A 12058-nucleotide genomic window follows, 5' to 3' on the forward strand; every position below is an offset into this window, starting at 1 on the left:
TATGAAATCCTTTAACTGTGAATTTTTAATTGATTTAATCAACCACTTATCACAAAGTTATAGATCAAGATACCTTTTCCTCTGTAGCCATCATTTTAGAATTTTTTGTGCTCTTACATAATCCACATCACATCCTATTTTCTTTGAAAAATTTGAATTAACCATTGCTTTATCATTTAATGGAAAATTTATCAAAAGAACAAGCAATGAGTCTTGTCCCCATTGAGTAACGTTCCAGGGCATATCCGCCTGGGCCCCTGGCTCTTTGTGGCCATTTGTAGACTTCAGTTATGCACAATATTACCCATCATGGGTTACTATTGCAAATCATTAAATCCATTTACGAATGTAATTTCCCTTCTGTGAATTCTTTGCACTCGTAAATCGAGCCATGCACGAATGTTGAACTAAGGTTGTATCTAATGAGCAGGGAACTGCCACCTCTGAGATTCACATTATGGGAGGGCACCTGATCCCATTACTTCATATTTTTTTCATGAAGATAAAGTTTTCTTTTTTAAACAACTCTGGTTCAGAGAAAAATTGGTTTATTGCTGGGATAGATTAGTATGTACTTTTAACATGATGTAAATTTGACACTGGAAGCAAATACTCCAAATGTGATATAGCCTTTCATATACTGTTCACAGGCAAATGAATAAGAAATGTAACTACTCCCGAGATAAGGTTCAAGCCAACCTAAAAGATTGGAGATGTCAATTTCTTCGATCTACAACAAAGAAGTATTAAGCTAAACAAGAAGAAACACATTAAAGGAAAGATGGTCAAAGGGCCAGCTCCTTACCTTTAGAATGTCTATCGAAGAAGCATCACGTGGTACAGCCTTCCCGCGCTGCTTTTGGTAGTCTGAAATAAGTGCCACTGCATCATCCAAACTGTCAAAAGAAATAGAGTATGTTCCATGATTTGGGTCGGCCACAGTCCCTTTGGTCTCTAACCGTCAGCAAATTCAAGACTGAACATAAAACAAACATTTTCATGGAAATAAAACATTGATGTGAGGAAATGGTGTGGTTGTGTGACCTTGATATATATATATATATATATATATATATATATATATATATATATATATACTGACGGTCGCCAGTAGATAGTTGTAGTTAGGATCGTGTTTCCATAGGAAATCCGCAACATTCTATTTGGAATAACTTTGGCGCCGATTGACGAATCCTCGCGAAATTTTCAAAATAGGTGGGGCGCTTCGCTCCGCTCCTTCCCTGAAAGTCTCGGGGGGATTCGTCAAGCGGGGGCTGAGAAAAAGGGGGGGTCCCAAAACGCGTTTTCCCCATGCATTTTTCCATAGGACCTTTAGTCCAAGCTACAGCCCGAACGGCTGAACAGAATTACTTGAAATCTGGCAGAGAGGTAGTCCTCAGTTCAGGGATGTGCCTTTTGCAGGTCTGGTGTAAATCTGTTCATTAGTTCCTGAGAAAATTGCAGTTAAAAGCATATATATATCTATAAGCGCGCACCGTGCGCGTACGGTAAGCATACCGTACGCGCACGGTGACGTGCGCAATTCTGATTGGTTGTTAGATGTCAGTAAACTTTCGAATCGGTCGAAATCAGGAAGTGTCGGCTGCCATTTTGTCTCTTGCAGTCTGAGGCAATGAAAAACAAAGGGGGAAAACGTGAGCAGGGGGCAGGATGGACAGGTCCTGACCCCCTAGCCTTTGTCAGGGGGTCAATGAAGGACCCCCAAGGGTAAAAAAAATATATATATTTTTCTGCGAAAAATCGCGGGGTGCGCACACGGCACGAACAACGCATCGTGGGCGCTTGGTGCGCGAAGTGCACCAAGTGCCCACAGCGCGCGCACCGTGCGCGTACGGTGCGCGCACGGTGAAAAACCTGAAAAAATAAAAATATTAATAAATACATAACTTAGCATTTAAAAAACCGTACAAATTCACTTAAAAAACCATAGGTTTCACACACGTTATAGTTAGGAATTAGCATTTAAAAAACCTTGCAAATTCACTTAAAAAACCATAGGTTTCACACATGTTATAGTTAGCTGGACATTTCACTCGTGAAAAACCATTGAAATTCCCCCGTTATAGTTAGTGCAGGCAACTATAACTCACGCGACCGCAATCCTCTACTGATGACGTCAGATATTACATCACTGATGACATATGTGTCATTCTGAAAAAAAAAAATATTTGTAATATATGTATAGCTAAAAATTAATGGTAAATAAGTGTCTAAATACAGTGATGTAATATCTGACGTCATCAGCAGAGGATTGCGGTTGCGTGAGTTATAGTTGCCTGCACTAACTATAACGGGGGAATTTCAATGGTTTTTCACGAGTGAAATGTCCAACTAACTATAACATGTGTGAAACCTATGGTTTTTTAAGTGAATTATATATATATATATATATATATATATATATATATATATTTCACTTAAAAAACCATAGGTTTCACACATGTTATAGTTAGGTGGATATTTCACTCGTAAAAAAACAATGAAATTCCCGCGTTATAGTTAGTTCAGATAACTATAACTCGTGCGCCCGCAATGCACTGCTGATGACGTCACATATTACATCACTCATGACATGGTCAGTGACATCACTCTTGACATCACTGATGACATCATCCTTGTGATAGAGTGGCGGTCGCGCGAGTTATAGTTATCTGAACTAACTATAACGGGGGAATTTCATTGGTTTTTTACGAGTGAAATATCCACCTAACTATAACGTGTGTGAAACCTATGGTTTTTTAAGTGAATTTGTACGGTTTGTTAAATGCTAAGTTATGTATGTATTATATTTTTTTATATATTTATTTTACAATAAACTACGTATTAAATTTTTTTTTTTTTTTGGTTTTTCACCGTGCGCGCACCCCTGCGATTTTTTTTACAAATTTTTTTTAAAAAAAATTCTGCCTTCGGGGTCCTTCAGGGACCCCCTGACAAAGGCTAGGGTTCAGGAACTCTCTACCCTGCCCCCTTTTCACGTTCGCCACCTTCCTTTTTCACTCTCGCACTGAAAACAAACAAAATGGTGGCCGACACTTCCTGATTTCGACCGATTCGAACGTTGACTAACATGTAACCACCAATCAGAATTACGCTCGCGCACGTTAGGGTGCTCGCACAGTGCGCGCACGGTACGCGCTTATAGATATTTATATGCTTTTAAATGCTATTTTCTCAGGAACTACTGAACAGATTGACACCAGACCTGCAAAAGGCACTTCCCTGACCTGAGGACTACCTCTCTGCCAAATTTCAAGTAATTCTGTTCAGCCATTCGGGCTGTACCTTCGACTAAAGGTCCTATGGGAAAATGCATGAGGAAAACGCGTTTTGGGACCCCCCTTTTTCCTCGGCCCCCACTTGACGAATCGTCCCGAGACCTTCAGCGTAGGAGCTGGGCGGAGCGCCCCATTAGTTTTGAAAATTTCGCGAGGATTCGTCAACCGGCGCCAAAGTTATTCAAAATAGAATTTTTAGATTTCCTATGGAAACACGGTCCTAACTATAACTATCTACTGGCGACCGCCAGTAGATAATATATATGAGCCAAAATAGAGTATTAATGGCTTTTATGAAGCCTAACAAACTTTTTTGACACCCTATTGTGAGGAAACAGGCTTTTTACAGGTGTCAACCCCCCTACTTACCCCACTGTTTCATTAAATTTACCAATCTTCGGAATCTGCAGCTAGATAGAGCATCTACCTGAAAGAGTGTTACTGAAGATAAGTAAGGAATATGCTACTTACCAGTATGCATCTGTTCTTGGTATGTAGAGCTGCAGATCTACACACGGCGATCTATGCAAAAGTGTGTAATCTGCAGCTCATATGCCTCGAACCTTGTTTTTCTAATAGAGAGGCATAGTTGCAGATTCCTCATCAATCGAATAGATATCAGAGCACTACCTATGAGGAGGTGGGTCTGTGAATTGGCTCAATCTAAGATGTCCTGTTGGAACTGCCCTTCTTGGCAAATCTGGCTGTCCAGAAAGTAGTGGTTAATTAATTTCTGGAGCGACATCAACGCAGCCATCTGGCAGAGGTCCAGAGGAGAATTCCATGTGCCAACACAGTGGTATCACCTTTGGCCTTGGTGGAATGGGCCTGCAGAGCTTCTGGAGGCTGCATTTTGGCCAGTGCATAGCAGATTTTGATGCAGAGTACGATCAAACTGGAGATGGACCTCTTCTGCATGGCCTTGCGAACCCCACAAAGAGCGGATCATCCACCCTCTGTTCTTTGGTAAAATCAATGTGAAATCTCAGCGCTCTTTTGGGGTAAAAGCAATTGAGTATCCCCTCCTCCTTAGAGGGGTGTAACAGAGCATAGAACGCTGGCAGAGTGATGGTTTGACCGACATGGAACTGAGTCACAACTTTTGGTAAGAAAGATGCACACCAATGACACCGAGCCCCTCCTCCCAGAGGTATGTATGACACATAGATAACTGCGTGACCCCAATATAGCACTACAGAATGGGGGGGAATGGTTCCAGGTCCAACATGTGCGCTGGATATACTTGGGACCCCCCTGAGGTAGCGAATATATGACATACTTTGTACGCTGTATGTATTTAGACGATGCCAATGTCTTGTTTTCAATTATGGACATGTCAATACAATTGTATGCTATTTGTACCGATGCGCTTTCTTATTAATAAAAAACAGTTTAAAAAAAAGAAAGAAAAAAAAGAAAGATGCTCACCTCTGCAGAATCAGTTTGTCTGGGAAGGTTGTGTTGTACGGTGGATTAAGACAGAGAGCCTCAAGCTCACTCACTGCGCCGAGTTGATGGCAATGAGGAACACGGTCTTGAAGGTGGGGAGTCACAAGAAACAGCTGTGAAGTATCTCAGAGGGAGTGCACATCAAATAAGCGCAGACCAAGTTAAGGTCCCACTGAGGCACGACAAAAGGAGAGTGGGGGAAACACGTATTGGAGACCGTGCAAAAATGCTTCATACCTGGGGCCTTAATATGCTTTGGGCGCACTTTCCCTGTTTGTACCCGGCACACCTTAAACAGGTGTCCCAGGTGCAAATAGGGAAAGTGCACCCAATTATATAGAATGCGTGGACCCAGGGCAGCCACGAACCCGTGCTGCCCTGGGGGCAGCGTATTCAGGTGAAAAATTGAGCGGCTTTGAAGCAGCCGCTCCGTGTTTCACTGTGCAGGTGGCAACCCACCTGCACTTTTAAAGAGGATTCGAGATCTGGTTGCAGGCGGGTGCACTGAGTGACTGCACCCACCTGTAAGGCAATGTCTGGGGGTCCATAGGACCCCTTTCCCCCCTCCAGAGGGATGCATACATCTATATCATTTCTTCTCGATAGCCATATAAATGTTTATTAAAATAAGGGGATAGGTTCATGAATGCACAAGGTTAATGTCGAGTCCATTTTTATTATTTACAAAAAGGTTGCGCACGGTTATCACACACATTTTTCAAACTATTTATATAAAATAAATATATGATTTTAATCATCAAGCTATTATTGATGTATGTTCTTGATTGCCAATTTATAATTTTGTTTCAAAACATAAGTTCAATTGGTATTCACGCTACAATGTGTGCATTTTTCTTTTGGGGATTTTATCTTGTTAAAATTCTTTGTCCCGTTTGATTTTGGTGCAGTAGACATGTTTTTCCATGTATTGTGTTCTCTGTTTTTTAACCTATGTTGTATTCTTGTGCTTTGAATACATGTTTGCAATCGGTTGTGTAATGTATGGGGCTTATGTTATGGTCTGTATGTTTAATAGCCCTGAAGAAGTCTCAATGTGTAGGGGACCAAACACGCTAGCTGTGTCCATGTTGCATTTTTCAAGACGAAAATAAAGAATGAAGTGTTTAACATATTTATCCGTGGTACCTTGAAGAACAAATTGGAATTTCTGTGCATTGCTGAACACAAAGCCTTTTGATATGACTCCATTCGGCTGATTGTCTTCTATATAAAATTTGGACCTACCTAACTCCTTGGATTTTGCCAAATTTCTTTGATTTTAATTTTCCTAAATTGTTCTAATTTCTATTTATGGTAATACAAGTGTTCTTTTTTCAGACTGTCATTTAGGGTTTCTCCCTTGCTATGTTGTATAATTAAGTCTGGGGTATTTCGGAGACGGTTAGCCCTGGAAAGAGTGCACCTTTTCTTTGGAAATGATGTACGAGTTACTTACCTTCGGTAACGATGTATCTGGTAGAGACGATTCTAGCCGCAGATTCCTTCACGTAGATTCCTTCACGTAGAATTATCCCCAGACGTGAGACTGGATCCGGAAACTTTTTGCCACAGCATCCCTGCGCACAGGGGGCGGGGCGACATCACGCAACTCTGCCCAGGCGTCGTCCGCGTGCGTGACGTCAGCGAGGTCACATAAGACCCGCCCCGGCGTGCCCACGTCAGTTTTCTTCGGAGAACTTTTCCGCACCACAACGCGGAACCACCAGAAAAAAACTGTGGAAGCATGGGAACAGTGTGCGAAGAGCAGAAAAATTGGAAAGAAACGGTGACTAACACCACCACCAAGGTAGTGCCAAAACCGCAGAACCCAAGGGCAGGGAAAGAAGAAAGACGAAGAAAAAGCAGAAACCTGCGCAGTCACCAGTCACGCTGCCAGCACATAGTCAACCTCCCATCCCTGTGCCCCGGAGGCAAGAACAGGCGTAAAAGTCATGGCACACGTAAGAAGCCCACCCCCCATCCTGAGCAAGGAAGGGGACCAGTCCTAAGACAGACAGGGACAACAAACCTCCAAGCCACCCCAACCTAGAGGGCAACCACCCACAAGGGACAAGGGCAAGACAAGGCCAGATGACCCTTAATCAGAGGATAGCAATGGAAGGAAGGGAGGGGAGGGAGGACAGGGATAGAAAGCAATCCCCCAAAAACCCGGAGTAGCCAGAGCAGCAGGGCACCGGAGCACCGGAACCCCATCTTTGAGCCCTACGTTATTCAACGTGTACATGGCCCCACTGGAGAAGAGAGTTAGTTCATTCGGCGTTTCAATTATCAACTACGCCGACGACACCCAGTTGGTGGTAACTCTCTCACATCCCCATCACGCCCCCTCTGATCTCCACAGCTGCCTCTCCGAAGTCCACCGATGGATGAATCTCTCATCGTTAAAGCTGAACGGGTCAAAGACCGAGATACTCATGCTGGGTCATAAGGGGCCCTCCCTGCCACCTTACCTCTGGCCCAATTGCTTGGGTGACCCTCCCGCTCCTAAGGACGAGGTCAAAAGCCTAGGCGTGTGGATCGAGAAGGACCTGAGCTTCAAAACCCAGGCAAAAAAGACGGCAGGGACATGCTTCGGTCTCCTCAGAGCCTGTAGGAAGATCTTCCCCCTGCTCCCCGCTAACGCAAGGAAGCTCCTCATTCAGGGCCTCATCCTGGCGAGATTGGACTACTGCAACGCCATCTATCTGGGAGCTCCTGAAGCCACCCTTAACACGTTGCAGAAAGTCCAAAACGCCGCTGCCCGCCTACTTACGGGCACACCGGCTAGATCCTCTGCCAAGCCAGCTCTCAAATCTCTACACTGGCTTCCAGTCAGAGAAAGGGTCGCCTTCAAAGCCCTCTGTCTGGCCCACAAAACCCTCAACAATAACGGCCCCCCCCTTCTCAAGGAACTCTTAATCCCCTACAAGGTGGAAAGGGATCTCCGGTCCAGCGGAGAAAATTTAATCTCAGTCCCCAGAGTCAAAAAAGCCAAGACCGGTGGCCGTCGTTTCTCGGTCCACATGGCCAAATACTGGAATCACCTCCCACGAACACTGAGGACAGAATCGAATCACCTCCAGTTCAGGAGATCATTAAAGACTCTCCTCTTCCCTCAAACATAATTCTTTAGACGGCTGAAACCCCATGGAGATGCAGGTTAGCGCTGGGATGCTCATTGGGTTACTACGCGCTTTACAAAACCTTTAAATAAATAAATAAATAAATCCTCCAAGGACCAAAGGAGGAATGAACCGCCCCCAGACCGAGGCACCCGCAAGAACAAGGAAGGCACTCACAGGAGACACAGCCCCCCACCGGGAGGCGAGTACCGAAGACCAACCCAAGGGTCCTCGCAGAATAGGGGAGGAAGGGCGGGCCGTGCAGGAATCTGCGGCTAGAATCGTTTCTACCAGATACATCGTTACCAAAGGTAAGTAACTCGTACATCTGATAGAGAGAACTAGCCGCAGATTCCTTCACGTAGAATAGATACCCTAGCAATACCCCCCTGGGAAGGAGGGTCTGCGAAAGGACCCCACCAGCCAATACAGAACAGAGGGCCCCACAGGGGACCAGAGCTGCGGACCAGGTAGAACCTCGCCCCTGCCAGGCCAAGGGAACCCCCACAAGAAGAACCCCACCGACCCCAAGGGTATGTAGGAGGGAAAGAAGGCTGAAGAGGCTCGTACACTCACAGCAAAGGAACCAAGGGCAAGGACTGAGAGGCCGAAGCACCCCACTCCCCTCACAAGGCAACACAGCTTCCGCCCAATGCCAAGACAGGAAAGCGGAAGGAGAAGAAGCCTAGAGTACCCAAGGAAACTAGGGAAAAGAAGGCAAACCCACTCCAGATGGAGAGCAGCCTGCCAGCCAGAACAGTGCCGGCAGTCAAAGCCAGAAGCAAGAAGAACAGCCCGAGGCCCCAGGAAGGCCGAGCAGCCGACGCCTAGCAAGGGAGAACACAGAATCATACCAGACCTCAGGACAGGAGCAGGGAGAGGAGGAGATGCCCGGACCACCACTACGACTGGCCGCGCGCACGACCTCAGGAAGCAAAAGCAACCTACCTAAACGCCATGGAGAACAGGCATCCCAAGGCGACCAGAACCCTCTAGCAGAGCGTAAGCCATATGACAGCTACCACTACCCCACATAGGGTACGTTAAGTCCAAAGATATGGGAACCCTCTTTGGAAGAACTTCCGCCGCAGAGGAAAAAATAACAGAGCCACGGGGAAAGAAACACCCCCACTGAAGGCTTGACAAGCAGCCCAAACAAAGCAGAAGACCCAATCTTAGAGCCAAGTCTGCGCAACAACTCCTGCAGAACCACACACAATCAACACAAGGGCCGTCCAGCAGCCAACAATGCCAAAGTCCCAAGGAAGGACGTAAACGGCGAGAAAACACACTGCATAGTCAGACCAGCCGGCCTAAGAAGGCCCAGGATCAACCCAACTCAGAAGTCACTGAGGAGGGGATGGAGGAGGAGGACGGAGCCCTGCTAAGAGCCTTTGGATGGGGGTGTCGGCCGGGACAAGAAACAATAGGCTGCCATCAAACGGAAGGTCGATGAGTTGCTCCCGAATATTCTCAGGGAATACTCCGTCCCGAAGCCAAGCATGGCGATGGAGAGCGACTGAGGAAGCCATGGCCCAGTCCAGCACCTCCGAGATGTCCAGAGGAGAGCGGAGAATAAACGCCACAAGCTCCCGGCCATCCAATGCATGATGCCGTAAGTCCACCAGGCCAGACTCCTGTGACGCTGCAGATCCCAGAGACTCCGCCGAGTCCCACAAACAGGAGGAGGCCCTAGCCAGCACACACAAGGTGTTAAGGGCCCGCAGGTCGAGTCAAACATGTTGCGTCCCCAAGAGTCCAGCCAGCGGGCCTCTCGGGACGGCAGAGTCAACAGCGGTGGCAGGGAGAGAAAAGCAGTCCGCAAAAGGGGGCTGGCAGCTGAGGGGTGAAGGGAAGGACACGCCTGGTTACGCGGCGCCGGGAGGTGCCGGTGCAAAAGATGCTGAGGCACCGGGTTCCCTGAGGCAGGATGCTTCCAAGTCCCCGTCAGGGAAGAAAGGAGCGAACCTTCAAAGGGAAGTAAGATTTCCCTCCCACCAGAGCCCTGGTGGAGGACCTCCAATAGATGGTCCGCCGGAAAGTGAGCCACCGGATCACCCATGCGCAGGATGCCCACAGCTGTGGACACCGTGTGAGCGAAGGCCGCACCCGCCTTCGTTGAGCCCCGCGGTGGAGAAAGCAGCTCCTCTGTGGACGACGGCTGCAAACTAAGGCGGCCGTCCGCGATGCCAAGCGGGGCGGGCTAGGGCTAGACCTGGAAGTCAGAAGGAGCCGAAGAATGAGGGACCTGCCGCTCTTCTGACGAACACCTCTGGCCCAGGAAGGGCGGGGAGCGGGCCTTCGACGCCGGTGAAAAAGACACCACACGGCGACCAGTATCCGGTGACGACGACACCAATATGCATGCCTCCGGAAAAGAAGGAGCGTCCGAAGACGAATCCGCAGTACGACCCCTGTGCGGAGCCGTAGAATCCGCTGCCTGAGGTAGGACGTCGGCACCAGCCGGCGTCGCCGGACAAGTGACCTCCAAGTCACCCCGCACTGGGGACCGGAGTAGAGCTGTAGCCGCACCGGCTCCAGGGTGGTGCCGGAGTGACACCGACCCGACCCCCGCCGAGGCAGCCACCTGCGCGGGGGAACGAGACGGGCCTGGGGAGTGGCACGAAGCCCTACGACAGCTGCAGCCCAGAATGAGGCGAAGTTCGCTCGGCAACCCATGCGGTGGCGCCAGGGACGATTCAACCTCCGACTCGCCCTCCGATGAGGCAGCCACCTGTGTGGAGGGACGAGAGGGGCCCGGAGAGGGACGAGGGGTCTCCCCTCGGCCTCGACCCGGAGCGGGACGAGGAGGGTCCACCGACCTCCGTGGCTCCGCACGGTCCAGCTGCTGCCGGCGCCGTAGCTGCGTCACCTCGCCCTTAGACAGGACCACCCTGTCAAAGGACCGAGAGGGCTCGGGGATGCGACCCGAGCCCCGGCGACCTCCCGCGACACCACAGGGACCCCCGCGGGAGTTTGCTGCGAGGCAGAGACGCCGTGGCCTGAAGGAGGTGCCCCAGAGGAGCCACACCCCAACAGTACCACATCCTCCAAGCCTGGATCCGAACCAGTCCGCACCGGGGCCGGAGCCACCGGCGGCGCCGCAGAGGGCCCTGCGCAGAGCGAGGGATCCACCGAGGCCTCAGGAGGGGAAGGAGGAGGAGACGTCAGCGAAACCTGCAAAGCCGCCGCATATGTCTCCATTTGGACTCTCGACGTCCCAACACCGGAAAACAGTGGATAGGATGACACGCGGGGCCACATCACCCGCGGAGAGTCCACACCCTTGGGAGGACGGAAACCAGCCCCCGGGGACAAACTGCGACACTTACCCACCGGGGAGCGACGCTCACGTGACATCCGAGAAAGGCAAGGATGACGACCACGGCCAAGTCTGAAGCCGTCCGTCGAAGCAGACCGAGTGGAGGAAGTCGACCTGGAGAGACGCGCCGAGAGAAGTTTCATCCGGCGCTCCCGCCGCGACTTCGGCTTCAACTGTTGGCACTGCGTACAGTTTGTGGTGCCGTGATCCTCCCCCAAACTCTCCCCTTAAAATGAGGTGAGGGTCCGTCGCCGACATAAGATGCCCACAAGACGTGCAAGTCTTAAAGCCCGAAGGCATTCGCACACTGTTCCACAAAAAAATGGAAGAAAAGAGGGGATCGGATCCGCGTTGCATGCGGAAAAGGAAAAAACTGACGTGGGCGCGCCGGGGCGGGTCTTATGTGACCTCGCTGTCATCACGTACGCGGTCGACGCCTGGCCGGAGTCGCGTGATGTCGCCCGGCCCCCGGCGCGCAGGGATGCTGTGGCTAAAATTTGCCGGATCCAGTCTCACGCCTCGGGATAATTCTACGTGAAGGAATCTACGTGAAGGTATCTACGGCTAGTAGTTTCTATCAGATACAGTGTGCGGTGACCTAAACCACAACCGTTCTAAAGCTATTATCGTGAATTTCTGGATCCAGTCTGATGGCTAGAGAAGCATTTAAAAGGTGAGGAATCCACATTCAGATGTCTCTATCAGAACTCTCTGGTAAATAATGTATCTAACTGCAGATCCCTTAACTTGTGAATACCCCCAGGTGCCAGACTGGATCCGGGGAATTTTCTCAGCAAGTTGCTCATGCATCAGTAGGTGGCTCAGAGTCAGGTCTGTCCCACCTGGAGGTGACGCTGGAGCATCTA

At 49.2% G+C, this 12058-nt stretch overlaps 1 protein-coding gene across 2 annotated transcripts in view; it reads right to left on the minus strand.

Moving 5' to 3' along the window:
* KNTC1 (kinetochore associated 1) overlaps nt 1-12058 on the minus strand; it is a 1031844-nt gene that overhangs the window by 31351 nt on the left and 988435 nt on the right. For both annotated transcript variants that reach the window (XM_085636469.1, XM_085636468.1), the window contains exon 63: nt 806-896. In XM_085636469.1, coding sequence (XP_085492595.1) covers nt 806-896 — 91 coding nt within the window. The remainder of the gene's footprint in view (nt 1-805; nt 897-12058) is intronic.

This window comes from Triturus cristatus, chromosome 11 (genome assembly GCF_964204655.1).
Source record: "Triturus cristatus chromosome 11, aTriCri1.1, whole genome shotgun sequence".
NCBI lineage: Eukaryota > Metazoa > Chordata > Amphibia > Caudata > Salamandridae > Triturus > Triturus cristatus.